Source organism: Athene noctua, chromosome 11, assembly GCF_965140245.1.
Source record: "Athene noctua chromosome 11, bAthNoc1.hap1.1, whole genome shotgun sequence".
In the NCBI taxonomy this organism is placed as follows: domain Eukaryota; kingdom Metazoa; phylum Chordata; class Aves; order Strigiformes; family Strigidae; genus Athene; species Athene noctua.
In genome coordinates this window covers 24,826,820-24,846,058 of record NC_134047.1, presented here as the reverse complement: position 1 = coordinate 24,846,058, position 19,239 = coordinate 24,826,820, and the positions used below count along the sequence as shown (strand labels likewise).

The window sequence follows — 19,239 nt, the reverse complement described above, 5'->3', positions numbered from 1 at the left end:
AACATGTGCAGGATTTGCTTTTTATAGTTTGTTTCTTTAAATTTTGGTCCATCTGAAAGACTCATTAGATGCTTTATTTAAATATTTCACAACAAAAGCCCTATGACGATAATGAAGTTCTGACTGCCAGCCTCTGCTGCTCTTCCTCCCGCTCCAACACTTATCCAAGGAAAGTGTTTCATTCTCAACAGCCCTGAATGAACAAACGGGAGAAGAGAGAGGAAGCAGCAAGGAGTATCTCTTGATTACTGGTCGAAACAAGCACTCCTTGCTCAGGATGGAGACAGCGCTGGAACTCGGCCAGAAGAGAGCCCAAAGAATTCAGGAAAAGGTTTTGGAGCCTCTTATGATTGAAAAATCAGACTAAAAGTCACAGCACGGACTCTTTTGTGCCAGCAGCTGAGAGCCAGCATTAGATGAGGAAGTTTCTGAAAGCATGAGGTCGAAATGGAGTAGAATTGTCTACTTTTTAAAATCAACAAAAACCAGCAGAAAAACCTGAATTCAAACACAGAAAACAAACCTGTTAAATTTAAAAATAAATAAACAATCAAGCCTTACCTTGGTGAATCCTATCTGCTCCTTCCGAAAGTTCTCCAAAGGTTTGATCAGCAAGTCACTGGCGTTTTGTACCTAGAGCACGAAGAAAGAAACAGTTTAATTATAAAAGACAGATTCATTTTGTCCTAAATAGAGGCTGAACAGGGCTGGAAGCCAAGAACTCTTAGATTTTAATGCCTCTGACTTGCAAGTGAAGTCACTTAACCCATCCGCATCCATGTTTCCCCATCTGTAACACACAGAACACCCCAGTCACGGCACACGAGGCCCTGAGGACACCCTGTAACTGAGAGGTGGGCTCCCCCAGCCCCGTGCCACAGGCTGTGCTTGGGGGACAAGCCACCAGCGACAGGACCTGCCACCAGCCCTGCTCGAGGAGAGCTGGTCCTGGTTGGCCCAGGAGGGCTGGATGCTCGAGGTACGGCGGGCGCGGGGTGAGCCCTAACCAGCAGCAGCCCCAGCAGGCGCTCGTCGCGGGCCTGAAACGAGCCCTGTTCCGGAGAGAAACCACCTGCAGAGCTCAGCAAGGCCCGACGGGCAGGGGCTGCTTCTTGGAGAAGGTGTGAGGAAGGGCCCAAGCTCAGGCGAGTCGAAGGCAGGGCTGGGGCTGGCTCCCTGCCGGGGCCTTGGCGTGCTCTGGCCTCTCACCACACAGCACTGGGCTTGATGGCCCTGAGAACACGGCTCTCAAACGACGGATTTCCCTCTCCCGAGATCCAGGCAGAAGAGTGACAGCAGGTTATCTGTCACAGAATAACAGCAACAGTAATGGCTAGGGAAAAAGGAAAGCCTGCCTGTGTCTCTGCCAGTCCTGTCAGATGTCTGAAAGACGCTTTCCTGGGATGTGCTCTGTGCTCCCTCTTCGTGAATCCACAGGCAAACTCACCCCAGTTTGCACCACAGGCTCCAGCTCAACCCTGGCACTGGGACATGACTCTTCCCATCCCCGTTTCTACTGCGACAGGCTGTCTCCTGAGCCCCAGAGAAGGGAGAGGGGAAGAGAAGGGGAGAGGACTCTACACTGCCACAGCCCTTTCAGTAATTTAAAGCTGATGAACATGGTGAGTGTGAAACCTTCTGAGTGAGCTACTGTAAAGGACTGGTCCTACAAGGGGCGGGCAAAAGAAAACATTTTAAAAAGTTGGACAGCATCCCTAAAAGCATCCCTGAAACGGTCCCTTCCACCCACCACCAAAGGAGCCAATTGTACCTGGGCTGTAATTAATAAAGACCGACCTTACTGCTTCCCTCCAGCTCCTCACTGGTTTCCTGGGGTTCCCTGCCTGCCTGCGGACCCGCGGGGTGGCCGGAGGCGTCCCGCCGGTGCAGGCACCGCTGCGGCGCTGGCCCAGCCCGCAGCCTGGCACCAGCTCTCGCTGCCGCACGAGGCAGAGGGAAGCGGAGCCAAGCAGCACATTCCTGGCATGCTCTAAAAGCACTCTGCTGAGCCTAACCTTCGTGTTTTTCCTGGAATTAGGAGGGAAACGGGAAGCCAACGCTCGCTCTGGAGGAGGCAGAGGGCACAATGCAGCAGGAGAGCCCTGCAGGAGCTGTGCGGGCCAGGGCAGGGCCACAGTGGCACCGGCGTGCTCACACCCAGCAGAAACGAAGCTAAAAAACCATCTTGCTCCTTTAACCCTTTGTTTCACCGCAAAACCAGCCTGTTACCAGCTCAGACACATGCTGAAGAGCCAGCCTGCTGCCAGTGGCGGGGTCCCGGGGCTCTGTGAGAGGTTTCGGACACTGCGGGGGACAACGTCTTCCCTCCCCACCCCGCACCCCAGGCGTGGTGCAAAGCAGAATACTCCTGGTGCTCCCAGACCCCCTCCGACGGGAAGCTTCAACACCAAGGTACATGGTGCTGTGATTTAGCATTTAAACATTAAGATGAGACAGTAATTACCAGAGCACAGATCAGATCATCTTACCATCATGGACCTCTCCAGCTCTACCTCCTGGAGCAGCTCTGCAAACTCCTTAAAGGACTCGGCTGTAAGGAAAAGAAGAGGCTGGTTGGTGGGGCTGGGGTGTGGCACCGGGGCACGGGACACACTCTGGGGTACCCGAATCTGCTGCACCCCCAGCATTGCTGTCTAAAGGTTCGCCAAGAGCCAGGGAAGAGCTGTCCCTTTTTGGCAGAAACCCAGCTAGGCAGGGCCATCGGTAAGGGCCGGCCACGACCACAACAGGTATTTGTTTCCATGCTGGAGAGGAGGGGCTGCCTGGAGCAACAAGGCAGATAATGCCCTGGGAAGGGAAGACACATTAATTAGCTTTCATTAGGAAAAGCTGGTAAGGCAGGTGGCGGGGAAGGGGCAGCCGCCCGCACCAGGGATGGCAGCAGGATGGGCTCTGCGGGCAGGACAAGCTGCCTGTCCTGCCTGGGCGGTCCTGCCTGGGCGGCTGCGGCAGCGCCAGAACGGGCCCGGCACCTCTGCCCGAGCCGGGAGGAGCTGCAGGAGCTCTCCAGGGCCAGGACGAGTCTGTAAAATGAAGCCAACCCGGAATAACAGAGATGATGTTCTGTGACAAGAAGCACAAAGTCCCTGTAACTATGAAGGAATGGTCACAGACATTGACACCACTCCCCAAAATGTTAAAAATTAAACGAAAAGATCTCACTGAGCAGCACTTTCCTTGGAGTCCACCTACAACAAAAATAACATGAAACCTTTAACAAACTGAAACAACAAGGTTTATTTAGCCTGGGGAAAAAAAAGGCACTAGGCAGGAGTAGTTGACTCCCCCTACACCACCAGGGCTATCACCAAGAGGGCACAGAGCCCTCTCTCTGCCCATCGGAGGAGAACAGGGGAAGGGACTGAATTTGTAGCAGGGGAGAAAACCTCTCGCAGAAGAGCAGTGAAACGAGCAGCACTGCAGAAGGCTCAGTTCTGCGGGAGGTGTAAGGCCAGGCTGGGCAAACCCCTGCCTGCCCACACGTGCTGAACGCCGGCGGGGAAGAACCCGACTGCCCGGGCGTTCCTGGGAGCGACCCGGGAGCTGGCTGGGAACGTTCCCTCAGCTCCGCTCGTCACCTCGCGGCTGCGGAGCAGCGCTGGAGTTCTTGTTCTTGCAGCTCAGGCCCCGCACTCACTGTGGAGCGGAGAGATTCAAAGGCTGCCTGAGAACGACCCAGAGAACCTCCAGCCCGCCTGGGCTGGCAGAGCTAACACGGGGGAACAAACCCTGCGCACGCTGCAAGAGCTCATCCCACAGCCGAGGCGCGAGGATGTGTCTGTGCTCCGCCGCAAGCTGAGGGCCCTCTCCCCTCACCCCCGTCCTGCTAAACCCAGCCCAAACGCCGCTGCGCAGCCAGCGAGCACGAGCCTCCAGCGTTAGGGACTCGCTCTGCGGCTGCTGAGACAGACACAAAGGGGAGAAACCACAGCGGCCTCGTGACACAGCCCCTCCGCTGGCTCCAGCCAGACAGAGCCCTCGCCAGGAGCCGGGAGCTTCAGAGGGCTCTTCCAGAGCCGGCACATGCAGCGTCCCGGCAGCTCACCCCCGGCCACGCTGCCTTTCCCTGCGGTTACTCAGGACGATATGAAACCTGAAGCGCGCAGAGACACGGGGGAACTGAGCCAGGAAACGAATTATCACGGGGAGGAAGAGAATCCAGCCCTGAATTTACAGCAAAAATGCCAGCGCCTAAAATTTTCACTAGATGTTCCTTTTTCGGGCTCTACAGGAGGAGTCCGGGCACACGTTTCTGGGCGGAGGGACACGGCCACCACGTAACGGGGGTGCGTCTGTCACCGTGCCCGTCCCCGGGGCAGAGCCCTGCCCACGCCAGGCAGCAGCAGCCCAGCGCCCGCGGCCCGACTCGCGCTCGCAGGCTCCACAGCCCCCGCCCGGCGCGAGGGGCCCAGCCCGCAGTCTGCCGACGGGCAAAGGCAGAGTTGTGCCGCTGCTGGTATTCACAGATCAAACACTGTCCCTGAAGTACAAGAGGAAGCGCTCATTAATGTTTTGCTTCATTCCCGTATCCTGCACATCAAATGAGCTCCCGCGCTCCCACGCAGACCTGGAAGCCGCCGCGGGGACGTCGCCGCCCTGCTGCTGCTTCGGGAGGCAGGAGCCTTGCAAGCGCTGGCCCCAGCAGGCACTGCAGGCTTCGGTGGAGGAGGAGGAACACAGCTCCGGCTTTTTCACAGGGGAAACCAGGCACCTCCTCTTCAAAGAGCAAAACAAACATTCCCCAACAAAAACAGAAGCAGGGAAACGCGCTGGTTTCACCACGGAGTGTTTTACATTTGCTGTGATCTCTTTTCGCTCTCCTCCGCCCACAGTCCCCCCATTCAAGCCCTGTCATTCCAGCAGCCTGCCTCGCCCGCCGAGCGCTGCGGGCCTGCCGCCTCACGGCGCCGGGCTCTGCTCCCTCCCATGAGCAGAGGCAGGGCGAGAGGCAGCGCGGGGGCACGGGGCCTCGGAGCTTTGTCCCTTCCAGCCGAGAGGAGGGACGCTCCTTCCCTTGGGCAGCCGTTCTCCTCAGATCCCTCTGCTCCCAGGAGGGGCATTTATAAGGCAATGTTTTCCCCTCCCTTATTCCAATGTGTTTGGAAGTTCAGCACCTCTGTTGCCATTAGATGTGGAGGCTGACTCATTTCCAGTGGGTTTCACCTAGAGACTTTCCAAGAAGCAAATCAGATTTTGAAGGGCGAGCTGCAATCTGCTTTAAACTGCTTTAAATAAAACAGCGCAAAGAACAGGCTTTACTTCCTTCCCCTTTCAGCGATGGCCAAGAGACCTGACATCAGCAATGTCACACTTACAGCCACTCCTCAACAACAGCCTGACAAAAGCCTTTTTTTTGTTGTTGTTGTTCTCTTTTTCTAGATTCAGCCCCCAGGAGCAGCCCAGCTAATGCCCTGTGCCCCCGACCATGGGCACCCCCCCGGTTCTGTGCCACGGGCCAGGGTCAGGCCCTCTGGGGCTGGGAGATCTCCTGTCCTCCCCCCTGCAGCACTCACAGCCCTGCACCAGCCCTTCCACAGCCCAGAGCAGGATTAATTTGAGAAGCACTGGGTTTAGGGCGTTTAGGCCATTCGGCTGAGCTCCCTGGGTGCAGCCGGCAGCTGTGTAACCGGCAGGGTGGCACCCGGCTGGCAGGCACGTAAAATGATTGTTAATCCCGAAACAGATGTGCGGGGAGTAGTGTGACACTCTCCCAGGCAGAGACGGGATTATTTTCCATAAGACAACACACTTTTCCCGGCAGTTTGCAGCCTGGTCCCTTTTCCAGGGCAGCGTGGGGCAGTTTTGTTTCTGCAGGGTGTTCTCAGCAGGGCAAAGGCAGCTTGAGGAGCAGCGCCCGCCCGGAGCGGGACACGTGGCCGATGCCCAGCACCCTGAGTGTTCCCAGTCTGCCCGCAGCACTGGGGAGTGGGACTGGCTGGGAGGGCAGTGCCACACCGCTGTCCTGCCTGGCAGCAGGGAGCAGGGTTGGTGCCATGGAAAACCTCTGCAAATTGCCCGTGGAATGAGGAATGTGAAACTCTACCCGCGAAAGTCCAGCTTTGTAAAATACCCCTTGGAATAGCTGACGGGCATCTGGGGAACCTGGCTCCTGATGCTGTTTAAAAACCACCAGTGCAGGCAAATTCCTAGAGGAGAGACTTTCTCAGTTACTGAAAGTTTGAATCAAAAAGAAGAAAACTTACCAATATTAATCTCATCATCCGTTAGCGTGTCACCGATAAAGTCGAACTGAAATGACTGCAAAGTCTGGGAGAATTTCTGTACTGCCGATGAGTAACCTGGAAAGGACAGAGCAGTAAGGCTGTGTATTTTTGCAACCGTTACACAGAAGCAGCACGTCTCAGAAATTTAACCTGAATGGAACAAAACTATAGTGAGGTGGTTAGAAAAATCCACAGGCATCATGAATTTAATCACTTCAGAAAATGTTTCAATGTGAACAACCATTAGAGGCTGCAGACAGCATTTCTCTTGTTTTCTTTTTCTCCCTCCAGCGTTGCTGAAAATGTTTCTAATGGATGTTACTAATGGATGCACTGAATTTTACATCCAGCCGACTGACAGCCCCCTGCCCTGCCCCGTCTGGGAAGGGACACGGACACATTTCCCCTGCAAGAACACATGCAGCATCCCCCAGCGCCCCGGAAGGGTTTCGGAGAGGCAGATATCCCCGGTGCCGCCGTGCATCGGCACAGCTCCTCGGGGCGGCCGGCCAGCCTTGCCACCGTGCAAAGGGGTTCTTTCATTCTATGGGAGAGAAATCTGTAGAGTCAGAAAATAAACACGAGGGGAAAAGATCAGACTCTAAATAACTGCCCCACTTTCGGGGGTCACAGAGCGTCTGCCGATGGCCCTGGGACCCGCTCCTGGCCTGCTGGGGAGGAACTTCCAGTCTTGAAGCAAAGACACTTCCCGATAGCGGTTGGCAGCTCTGCCCAAATTATTTTTGGACTTTGCAGAGAAGTTTCTGGCCCAAAGGATCCTTTGTGTCTTTGCATCCTGTGCGGCTGCTTCGCAGCTCGGTCAGCAGCTCTGCTGTGGCAGAGGGGGGACGGGACGGGGCAGCCGGCCCCGAGGCTGCAGCCACCCCCCCGGTGTGGGCTGGGACAGGCACAGGTGACGCTCCGGCACAGGAGGGACCGAGTCCTCCCGCGGGCAGAGCACAGGAGGGAGATGGGGTGGATTCGAGAGCCTCGCACACGAGGCTACGCGCTTGTCTGGGGGGCTGATCTTCCTCCAACAGCAAATACCCGAGACACAAACAGGAGGAGGCTGAACTTGCCTGACCTTAGGGAATAGGACATAGAAAATAAAACAAAAGCAAAGGAATAATTTGATACTTGGATTCACATTGTTATTTTCCCTAATTCTGGACTCCAGCCGTAGGCACAGTCCCAGGCTGTGGGATGCACGGGGAACGTGCTCTCTGAAATTCAGGAAGCTGAAGTTGTGGAAGATGTGACAACACAGACGTTAACATGTAACCGGTTTGTACAGCCCTGCTTTGCCAAACCAGGGGAAAGATTGCTGTAACAGAGAAACTCCGTGTAAATGGACAGCTTTTTAGAATTTGTTTGTTTAAAAAAAATAAGACACACACAATCTCTTTTGGCATCAGTTGTTTAAATCTGGGGGGAAATAATGGCCAAAAATGAGGTGTGAGGATTGTGTCTGCACAGTGCAGGCTACCCCCTGCACTGGGGGTGATCTGGGTGTATTTTTGTTTGTTCTGTCCCATTGCAGACTCCGTGACAAAAGAACTTATCACCGCAGCAGCAAACATGGGGTTTTCTGAAACACTGCTATGAAGGGCTGAGAAAAATTGGACAACACTGAATGGGACGTTGGGAAAGGAAATCAAGTGGCCGGTGTGGGATCCTGGCAGGTCCCCAGACTGCTCTGCTTCCCTGTCCCAGGGTCAAGAGCACCCCGGGGCCCCCGAGCAACCGCGGCAGGCGGGGACCGCCGGGACCCGGGCCCGGGGAGGAGCGCAGCCTCGCAGCGCAGACAGTCCCGGCTCTCCCCTCAAAAGCCTCGTTCAGCAGTTTCCTCCGGCGGGTCAAACCTTTGCTCCTGAATGGGCAGATTCAGGCCTGAATGTCCCTATTTAAGCACAGCTGCCGGGGGGCCGAGAGTGCGTAAACGGGTGAACTCCAGCACAGAATGATGTCATTGATTTGGTGGAAAACCTCAGCAAATAATTCACTCTCAGTCCCCGCAGCGTTCGCTTCAGGCCGGGCCGGAGGCTCTCATTCAGTTGTTGCTCAGGGGAATCTTTGTTCATCCCCCTACAAACCCTCGTCCTCTTCCCTGGGCGCTGCTACAGCCCCCGCCCAGCCCCTCGATTAGGGGGCTGATTAGGGGGTGAACTTCAACACCCCCCCCCCCTTTGGGCACCCATCCCAAGCCATCACCTGGTCCCTGAGCAGCCCCCGGGGGGGCTCATCAAGTTCCACCCTCCTGCACCCCTGACCAGCACCTGGCCATCCCCTCCATGGGGGGAGGCGATGAGGGGGGGCCCAGCTCCGGCTCCTGCATCCCCCCCACACACAAGTGCAGTCACAGCCCCGCCGGGATGGGGGCTGCCACGCACCGGCCTCCCACTGCACATGTCAGCGAAACAGGCCTTGGCAAGCTGCTTGCCTTTTGGTTTGTACAGAAACAGGGGTTTGAAAGAGCCAAACACCTCCATTTTAACCAGAAAAAAAGAAACAGTATTGCTGATTTAAGTTATGTTTTCCTTTCAAAGTGCTGTCTGGCCTGAAAGCTTAATTTGCCAGTTGTCTACTCAAGGAAATCCAGGTGGATGTGCTCTACACCGCATCTCACATTAGCTGAGCAGTGAAGACAAAATAAAAGTGAGCGCCCCTTAATTAGTCCAGTGCTGTTTTGTTTCACTCGGGACAAGGAAATCTGTTCATTTTGGGGAGCCATCCTCATCCCCACCTTCAGCACAGCCGGGGGTCGGAAGCCCCGGCTGCGAGCGGTGACCGTGTGCCCCCCTCCGCCACGCTGAGGGAGTCTGTCCCTCTGTCCCACGGCGAGGTGACAGCCGCCGAGGACACCCCGGGGGTGGCCGGGGCACCGGCAGACCCCCATCCCGCAGAAAAACAGCAGCAGGAGATGGGGGTTAGGAAAGGAGAGGCCAGGCGGAGGGAGAGCCCGTGCTGCGCACGCCTGGCCTGGCTCCTGAGCAGCCTTTAATGGAAACCAGACTGCCCCGAGCAACGTGACTCGTCCTCGGACACGTACAGAGCCTTGGCTGAACACCGGCTCCCCACAGCCCCGAGCCACCCGCGGGACGGGCACCGTCGGGGGCCACCACGCTACGGCGGGTGTTGTTCTAAGGATGGGAACTGACACCGGGGTGACCCGGCCGCCCGGGGAAGGGATGATGCTGTCACCCGGGGAGCCCGACGCAGAGCATCGCCACTTCCCTCGGCAGCACCCGAACGGCGGCGTGGTGACAGCGGGGGACAGGGCAGGGCAGGGGGGACCGGGATGAGCCACGGCAGCAGGAAAGCGGCTTGGCAGAAGGAAGGGGCCATGGCAGGCAGTGGCTGGAGCTGGGCGGGAAGAGATCTGCATCGCGGGAAACAGGGCGACATCGCCACGCTGGCGGAGATGGGCCCGTACTCTCCCTCCTTTTAACAGACCCCGGGATGTGCCTCCCCCCGCTGTGCGCAGCCAGGGGCTGCTCACCCAGCCCCGGGAAGGCTGTGGAGAGCAGTAACTCCGTGCTTCCAGGGCAGGGACAGGACTGCCAGCAGCTGGCAAAGCCTCGCCCCCGCCCAGCAGCCCCCACGGACCCTGCCTGCTCTTGGTACAGCTCAGCCCGTTGCCGTGGAAACACACCGAAATTAATTCGATCAGAAATCCTCCAGGACGCTTCTTCCTTACAGCACTCAGTAAGCGATGCCAACTCTCACAATTTGTGGCCACAATAATTTATATTCTTCTCGTAAAAATAAAGCCCCATCTCTCCGCGCAGAACAACTTGCACCGGGCAGGAGGGAGGGAAGGGGCCAGCTACAGCTGCACAAGTCGTAGGAGGCACACAAAGAACTTTCTGGTTGTATTTCTGTGCAGATAAACACACCTCCAGAGGCTGCAGCTAGTGAAGGACACACCCCACAGCCCGCTCAGCAAAGACCTAGCAGGGAGTCTCATTTCAACTGTTCACAGCAACCACAGGTAACCAAAGACCACAAGAAAAAAAATTTTGCTCTCTTTGTAAAAGCCGCAGGCCTCTGAAAAAGCACAGCCAGAAGCCCTAAACCAGCTGTGGTTCTGCTTCTTCCCCTCAATGCTTAGAAATTCAAACAGAAGGAAACCACGGCCACAGGACAGACCCCGTGGGGGGACGCGGCCCCGCACCCCCTCACGCTGCCGCGGGACGAGCGGACGCGGCTGGAGGAGGCGCCGCCGCTCGAGGGCCCGCCAGGCCGCAGAGGCGCCTCTGGTGAGCCTGGCACCTCTCTGAGCCCCGCCTGTGGGACGGCAACGGTCCTCGGCTGCCCAGAGAGGAAAGCACGTCCCCGAGACCATGGGAACAGAAGTGCCAGGGACAACGCGGTGGTGACAGCCACAGGGACAGCCGGGATCTCTGTGTGCCAGAAAAGCCGGGCTGCGCTTGCGCTGCCTCAACACCGCGGCGTGACGTCGGGTGTAACGGAGAGAAAGCAGCTTAGAAACAAACGCTCTGAAAGCCAACAAAAAGCCTCCTGCTGTGGCAGAGCGTACACCTCACACCTGCCGGGAGCGGGCTGCCCGTACCCTTGCCCAGGTTACCCACACCCAGACGTCCCCTCGCCGACCCCGCCGGGTCACGTTTGTCAGCTGGGCAGCCGCTGGGAGAGCTGGCACCGTCCCTGCTTCTCCCTCAGAAACAGCAGGGCGAGAATCGCCACCCCCTGGCCCAGGCCTTGGGCTAATCCTCAGTCACACGCTGCTCCCTGTGCAAGGCACTGCAAAGTAAGGAGAAAAAAAACCCAAAAAAACCAAACCCTGCACCTCATCACCATGGCAGTCATCGGCCAGCGACAGTTCTAGAGCAAATCCAGTCCTTAATTTAACGTGACCCCAGCCGAGGGCAGATACAGCGAGGCAGGACCAGCCGAGCCGAGCCCATCGTGGGGCAACAAGCTGCTCCCGAGGCTCCACGGCGCAGACGTGCCCTGCACGGGGCAGCTCTGCAACAGCTTCAACAGTCCTTAAGGAAAACCCCAAATTATTTTGAGCTATGGCAATGCAAATGAACAGATCAAATGTAAGGAGGAGCTCCACTTCAGCATTTTGCTTTTTTCTTCTCTAGCTTGAAAACAGAAATAGCAGAAACAGCCACAGACTTTTTTTCTTTCGAGTAAATGAAAGACAATAAAAGTTCATTCTGTACTTAAATAAAAGAATTTTAAGGCAAGGACAAATTCTAGGGTTAGGCTCTGAACTCTGGAAACCCCTTTTTTTGGGAAATGTTGCCAGACCCTGATGCACAGCAGCTGAGGGTGCACCTAAATTCCTTCCCAGCGCTTGGGCACCACAGAACGTTTCCTGCTTCCTCGTGCAGAGCTGGGCTATGGGACACACAAAACATGAGAAATACCATTTTTACTCCAGCATGCAAAAGAGAGAAGGCTGTGATGCCTGAAGGAAAGAGAATGTGCCCATTGTTACCAACTCCCGCCAAAGAATTTCCCAGGCAGTTGCATCACGAGGGAGCCGGAGCTGATCCACAGCACCAGCCCGGCGAGGCGGCCGTGGATGCGGTACCCGCCCCGCCGCCTCGGGGGCTGCAAACCTTTGCCAGCTGACACACACAGTGTTTGGCTCCGAGCTGCTGTACTCACACAGCGTGTACGAACTGCACGAAGCCCCCGAACGCCGTCCCGCCACAAGACCTCAACTCTGAAATCAATGCAGCTGCTCTGACTGAGCCCAGATGCGCCGCGAGGAACGCGAGCAATGAGTCCTGACTCACAGAACGCTCCTAAGCACTCTGCAGCTGCTCAAACACAGAAACATGTGGACTTCTGCAGATGAGGGATAGAAATAACCTTCCGGTCAGCCTTCTACGTAGTCCCAAATCTGCACAAGCATCTCATGAGGAAAACAGCACTGTGGTTACTCCATAAATGAGAGCTGCTTACCCTTAAGTAATTAAAAAATAGCCCCAGGCTCTGCATTAACCCATGGCAGGCTGTTCTCGAGTGCCCCCGAAGGCTTCCTGGGTGCTGTGGGGGTTCAGAAATACCGACACGTTTCACAAAGGCCGTTTTTCACACACTGACACAGGTTTTCCACTTGCCAGAAGTAAATGGCTAGCATGAACTTCTAAAAATAACTTGCTGTATTTAGCTGTGCTCTACAAATCTCTTGCAAAGGAATTAATGAATGTCTAATACTTCTGTTATACCTTTATCTTTTCTAATCAGCCCTTTATTGACTGAGTCTCTCATAACCTGCCATTTCAGGCTCCAGGGAGAAGGGCAGGGCTGTGGTTCAAGTACAAATACATTTTTCAGTTCCTCTCCCTACCTAGTGGCCTTTTGCTTTGCAAGCTGATTACCTGCCCTCCACACCATTACCTAAACTGACTCGTCACCTGCCCGCTCTCCCCCCTGCCTAGTTTCCGCTTGCTGTCCTAAACATCATTTTTTATTCTCATAAATTCCCATCCTGGCCCAGGCAACCTTGCAGTAAGTGCACAAACTTGCTTGACAGGATTATTTTCTTTATTTACCGCTTAATTTAAAGGAAAGACCAACACAGCAATTCCTGACATTTATCATATATTCCTTATGCCTCTCTCCTCCCGCTGCTGACTGAAGGGAAGGTGCTGTGCCCTGCCTGTCCCTCAGCAGAGCCGCCAGCCTCACTCCGCTGGCTCCCAGACAAGGAAGGTCAATGCACAGAGAGGCTTTTCTGGCTGCCACGAGCAGAAGGAGACCACGGGTCTCCTCCCCAACAGCTCAGAAGTCAGGCAACGTATCACCTCAGAAAAGCAAGCAAAACAAAAAGCAAGCAAGCAAGGCTGGAAGGGCAACAAAGTTTTGGGGTATATGGGTCCGTTTTGGAGAAAACCAGAAGCGAGTGAGGCAGGTTACAGCTTCTGGGGAGAATGATGCACTCTCCCCCTACCTCTGATTAAGTGAGCACTAATTATCCAGCACAACTTTTCTTCCCCAGACCTTCCCAGTGACAGATATCGCTGAGCAGGAGGACAGGCACGCAGCAAAGCCATGTTTTAAAGCAAAGACAAGGAGCACACCGTGCTCCCAGTGACACTCACTGGCTTGTTCTGGTTTCCTGGCACGTGGCTCTTGAGGCCATGTTAATGTTTTTATAAAGGATAGTGTTTGGATTCACTTTTTATGATTTTTGCTTCCGAAATACCAGAACAGCCATGATCTTCAGTCCTGGGAGGCACAGGACCCTTCGGCACAGCCTCCTCCCCAGCCCGGCCGGGCAGGGACAGCACAGGGGTAGCCACGCTGCTCCGCCACCAGCAGCTCAGCAAAGCCCCCTGGTACCAGTGCTCCCCTCTGCTCCTCCCGCTGAGCGCGAGGTGAAACCACATGCTGCACGCCTGAGCTCCTCGGAGCACAAATCTGCACCTCTGGCATTTTCCTGGCCTTTCGGCGTGATCTTGCAAAGCGGGAGGACTTTCTTCAGCAAAACTGGAAAAAGACGTGAGGCAGACAGCCCAGAACACGTGGCTAACTGCAGTGGAAGTTAAAAAAAGATTAGCAGCCTTAGAAATCAGCAAAAATGTTGAAATGCGCATTAAGAAATACTGAAACTATTATTTATTTCAATTGTATAGGTCACAGCATCCATCCAGTATGTTGGGGGGAAATGACCAAGTTTCCTCCATGGATTTGAACCCCGAGTTTACAGACAAGTTGCCCCCGAGATGAGCTCCCACTGCCCCAAACCAGAGGGGCTGGCAAACCCCCCTCTGCTCTCCTACATCCTTTCACCTCAAACTCACAAAAGGAATTCCTTTGCTGGAGATTCAGCTCCTGGCAAAGCCTGACTGTTTAGGAAATGGCTATTTTTTGTGTTTCGGTTGAACAATGATGGTTCAGAGAGGAATATGTTTCATGAAGAGCACCTGAGCACAGCAGTGGTGCAGGGAAGCAACGCCTGCGAGCACCTGTATAAATACAGCCCCATCTGCATCACCATCCCACAGAGGCCAGCCGCCTGTCCTAACAGCCTTCCCCAGTCCTGGGGACAGGGCTTAGTGATGCTGAGTAATGGACAAACTCCCTGAAAAACGAAAAAAACTAAGCAGCTGAGCAACGGCAAGCAAATGAATGTTCTCCTTCCTCGGGAGGAGCGCGCTGTTGAGGAGGGGCTGCCAGCCCATCTCCCGGGGGCATCGGGAATCCTGGCGCGAGGCGGCTGGTGGGTGAGGACAGGGCAGAGCTGCACAAATCCTGGCAGCACTTGAGGCCACCCGGAGCTCCCCGGCCCCGAGAGCAGCCGCGCAGGCTTTTGGCACGGCTGCTCTGGCGTAAGCGGCAGGAGAGGGTGTGCTCCAAGAGCCGCGGCTCCCTGCTGTACACGCAGTACGAACACGGGGAAAACAAACACGAAAACAACAGACTCTTATCCGGGGCAGAGCATTAGCAATCCCCACAGAGATATCTTATGATCTGCGGAGCCATCAGATGCGTCTCGCTGCAGCCTCCCCGCAGCCACCCTTCCCAGGCAGGGGCAAGCGAGGGAAAACCAGGGGCTCCTCGGGCGGGATCAGCGCGGAGCCAGCGGCTCGCTCCCCCGGCACGCGATGATTTCAGAGTTTCCTTCGATAAGGGCGCAGCGAGGGCCAGGCAGGAGGCCAGATGAGTCACACGCGGAGCAAGGGGAAGACTCACCAGCGATCCGAAGCGGTTCAGCGTGGGGAGGAAGGCGCATCCCTCCTGCCCCAGGGCCGGGAGCCGCTGCCCGCACAGACACGGCCCGGCCCGCGCCCAGGGCATCTTCAACCCGACCAGCACCGGGACAGCCCGAACCCACCCACCCTGCAGAGCACCCGCCAGAGCCACCCCCCACCTCTGGGCGCCTCCGCAAGCCCCACATCCCATGAAGACTCAGGGGTCAGCTCTGTGCCCCCCTAACAGAGGGACCCCGATGCCCCACAGGTCCCCAGTTCATCATCTGCTGGCACAGGAACAGATCATGTCCCTTGTTCTCCATTTTCACAGCTACAAGGTTTAGTAAGATTAGTGAAATTACTCTTGTTTTAAAAATATCTCGCCTCAGCGCTTCATAATCAGTCTTGGCTGGAGGAACAGGATAAGAAACGGAGGGAGAACAGACTGCAGAGAGCAACCTCAACTCTGGGCTTTACTTATAAACTTTATCTCAGGCTTTTCTGCTGCTCTTATCATCATTTGAACAACTCGTGACCGCACATTCACAGGCACGGGGAATTCGGTGACAAAAAAGGACAACACCCACAAAGGCAGCCCTTAAACGTGCCCCAGAGAGGAAAAGCAAGCACCTGGGGATCGCTGCTCCGCCAGAGGAGCTCAGCCGACTGTGCTCAGGGCTCTGCGGGGCAAAACAAAAGCCAACACGGAAAAGTCCACCACCACTAAAACCCAAATGAGAAGTTTCCAAGAGCTTTTTCCTCAATACCTATCAGAAACTCAAACAGAAGGTTTACACATTTGAAACGTTTGTTTAATGCTTGGTAAGAAGTAACTTAGTGAGACGTAACCTCCGCCTGCTGAATTTCACCAGCACTTTCAAAGAAGCTTTCCCTGTGGTATGTTCAACATCTGTAAAATAGCCCCGCTTGTTCGCGGGAAAGAACTTTGTCCTTTTTTTCCCCTATCTCTCTCAGTTCTTCAAGCTCTGCCGCTGAAGGGCAGGTTTCAGCCACACGCCACCACAGAGCCCAGCGGGGCCACCACACTGCTGGCACACAGCACGACAGAACCACCCGTGGAAAGCTGGCGGGTGGCTGCGGGATGCCACATCTGTGGTTACCAGTATCCTACCAACAGGATTAATAAATAAGATATTCCAAAAATTTCTCAAGAAAAAACAGCCAGAAAAGCTGAGTCTTCACACGGTGACTCAAGAGGAAACTCTTCGGTCAGCAGCAGTGCTGCTGTGAGCCCGTGGGCTGTCAGACACGTTACAAAACATGGATAACGCCCACATCCTCCCGGGAAGGAGCCAGGGACGGCAACAGGAGAAGGATGAAAAGCTCTCTGCATGTCTCGTGCGTGGCAGAAGGAAAAAAAACACACTCAAACACCTGAAAACGACTTAACCTCTTGCCCTGGCCCTTTGCACCAACAAGTTCTTGGGAAGCGTGTCAGGGCTGGCAAAGCCAGCACAAAATACTGCGCCTTGGTTTAAGCTGGCCCAGGGCGGGTCCCCAGCCCATTCTCCAGCCCGTGCGTGGTGCTGCGGTGCCGGCCACATGGCAAAGCCAACACGGTGGTGCCAAGGCGCAGGGCGAGCTGCTCCAGCCTGGAACAAAATCTACAAACACCCATCAACGACCCCAGAACAAGGGGCAAGATCCGCCCTGCAACTGGAGCAGGCAGATACCACATACACTCCTCGTCTTTCCTGCCCATGTCTGAAGATACGGCTTCGGCGGTTACAGGGAGGGTTGGCTTTGTGGAAGGGTTTTTTGTTCGTTTCTTTTTATATTGTTTTTTAGTTTCTGGTTAAAGTACGTCTGGTTTAGATTTGCACCAACCTGGGGCCCTAGATTCCGTGCACAGTGACTACAGCCCAGGAAAACGAGATGCTTCGTCGTCTGCCAGCTGCAAGGAGACCCCCCTCCTGCTGCTGCCCGGAGGATGCCCACAGAGCGGGGGTGCTTGCTGGGGAGAGGGCCACTGCCAGCACGTCAGCTGAACTCCACCGCGCTGACATAGACACAGAAACTTTTTTTTTTTTTCAGGTTGAGCATCGCTTCAGATCTGCTGCAGGGGACGGGGAATTTGCACTCCCACTCCACTCAAAGGTAGAGACGCAGGCCCATAGAGTTAAAAACAAAAAAAGGAATGTGATTTATAAAACAAAAGGGATGTGGAAGGAATGGTGGGTATTGTTATGGACATCCTATCAGGTCAGCGATGCCAGAGTGCTTCCAGTATCACTTCTGGAAATGCTGTGGTGCGTTACCAGTACTGCAGACTTCCGAGGCCTCCCCCCCCAGATACACGCACACATACACTTTATCTCCTCCAGCCCTCCCAAGGTCTCTGTGACCAGCTCCCTCGCCCTCCTCCCATCACCTCCGCCGCAAGCTACAGTCTGCAGCACAGCAATACTCAGCACCACACCGGTCTCCAAATCCTCAAGAAGACGCTTTCATTTGATTACTGCATGCTTCTCTTTTGCCAGGGTCCCAGTTCCTGGCTAAATCAGCATTGATGGCTTTAACTCACTGAGTGTAACTGGTTCAGGTCTAGGAGGTGTCCAGGTCCACAGCAAAGCGACTGACTGTTTTTAAGCAGGGTATAGGTCTGATGTCTCTTCAAACAACTAGAGCTGAGAACTTGAGAGAAAATTTGAAAAGTTATCGGCAGTAACCAGAGCCCTTACCGGATGAAGGCCCCAGTGAGGATGAAGACGACCAGCAAGCTGCGGACAAGCACAAGGAGAACCCATTATTGCTAGAGGAGAGTGATGTATTTTCCAGCAAGTCATTTTTCCCGTGCTAAAGTCCAGAAACGGCTTAGCACTAGCTGCTGTAGTGCAACGTGCTCCAGGAGAAAGGGGGACGGTGTCCCTGCAGAGTGAGACACCGTCCTGTCTGGAGCCAGCCCCAGGCAGGTGCTCCCAGTGCCACCAGCGTGGCTGAAAAACCAGTCCATGGTGAACCAAGGCTTCAGCGACACCTCAATGGGAAAGTGTCGGGGGGGCAGCCAACAGATCTGCCTCCGCGTTTCTCCTCTGCGATGCTTTCCAAGGTCCTTCCTCTGGCAGTGGCTGAGGAGGCAGCGGGGCCGATGCCCGGCTGAGGGCAGCCCCGTGCCGTCGCAGGCTCCGTCTGCAGCTCCAGGCTGTGGCTCCCCCTCAGCCCCCGCAATGGCCAAGGCCATCTCCGAACGCAGGGCTGGCAGACTGGCCAAGCTAACGAGCCACCGAGGCCTCGTTCAGCTCATTACACCCAGCCAGGGCCAGTTCTTTGTTCTGAGAGCCGTGCCTGCTGGAGCAGGGGCCGATCCTGCACCCGTTCGAGTCGAGGCTCAGGTACTGAGCGTTGCTGGGAAAGTGCCAGGATACAACCAGGGCAGAAACAAGAGGACAGGCTGATTTTTAAGAAGTTGAATCAGTTCAGCAGCAGCGGCATTACCGACCCGGGCACACTCTTCACGCTGGCCTAGCCAGTGGCATCAGAGAAACCACTTAGACGAGTCTTGCTTGGACTTAGCCCCCTGGTTACACCAGTTTAACGAGCAGCTTTCCATGAGACAGAAGGTCTCTGTGCATCCACACGGACGATTTCGACGCACGTCTTCATTAATGTGCCCTCGGCTGGCTCACAGCTGAGCTGTCTCTGTGGACAGGGTATTTTTAACGCAGGCGCCTCGATGCCAAGCCCTGCCAGGAGCACAGAGCTAGCGCTTGCCCGGAGAGCTGCCGCCGTTCCTGTGCCAGCAGAAGGGCACGGGCGTGGGGGACAGACTCGTTCCTCTCCTCCCTGTTCCAGAGGAGCTTCAGGTTTGGTTGGACACAAACCCCAACGTCTGGCTGTAACACGCTGCAGTGACAGAGTCAGGCCTTTGTCTCTACAGACGCCACACGAACCAGCACAGGAGGTTTCTGCAGGACCGGGCAGACAGGCTGCTCCAGGGCTGCTTTAACCTCATTCAAATCTACTTTCTACACTGCAGAGCCTTAAACCCTCAAGCACCGCCTCCAACAACAGCTCGGGAACCTGCCGAGAACAGGTCTGCCACGGTCTGCCACGCTGAGGAGCGCCGAGGCCCCCGCGCCGCCGAGCGAGCTCCCACACACACAGCGACGGCAGGACCTGCCCTGGGTGCCCCTTTCAACCCCGCTCCCGGGGAAGAGCCCACCCAGTCCTGCTGGTACAGACCGCTGTGAGCTTTGCAGGCACCTACGCATCCCTTTAGTGTTGCCCTTCCAGGACGGAACCCTTGCACTGCCTGGGGAGGCCGGTTAACCAACATGCAAAGTCAGAGGCAATCT

General features: G+C 55.6%; 1 protein-coding gene across 2 annotated transcripts in view; it reads right to left on the bottom strand.

The window, feature by feature from the left end:
* Positions 1-19,239, bottom strand: part of OPHN1 (oligophrenin 1) — a 57,699-nt gene that overhangs the window by 32,620 nt on the left and 5,840 nt on the right. For both annotated transcript variants that reach the window (XM_074915565.1, XM_074915566.1), the window contains exons 2-4: positions 6,225-6,320; positions 2,490-2,551; positions 562-633 (exon numbers count right to left, since the gene is read on the bottom strand). In XM_074915565.1, the coding sequence (XP_074771666.1) occupies positions 562-633; positions 2,490-2,551; positions 6,225-6,320 (230 nt within the window). The remainder of the gene's footprint in view (positions 1-561; positions 634-2,489; positions 2,552-6,224; positions 6,321-19,239) is intronic.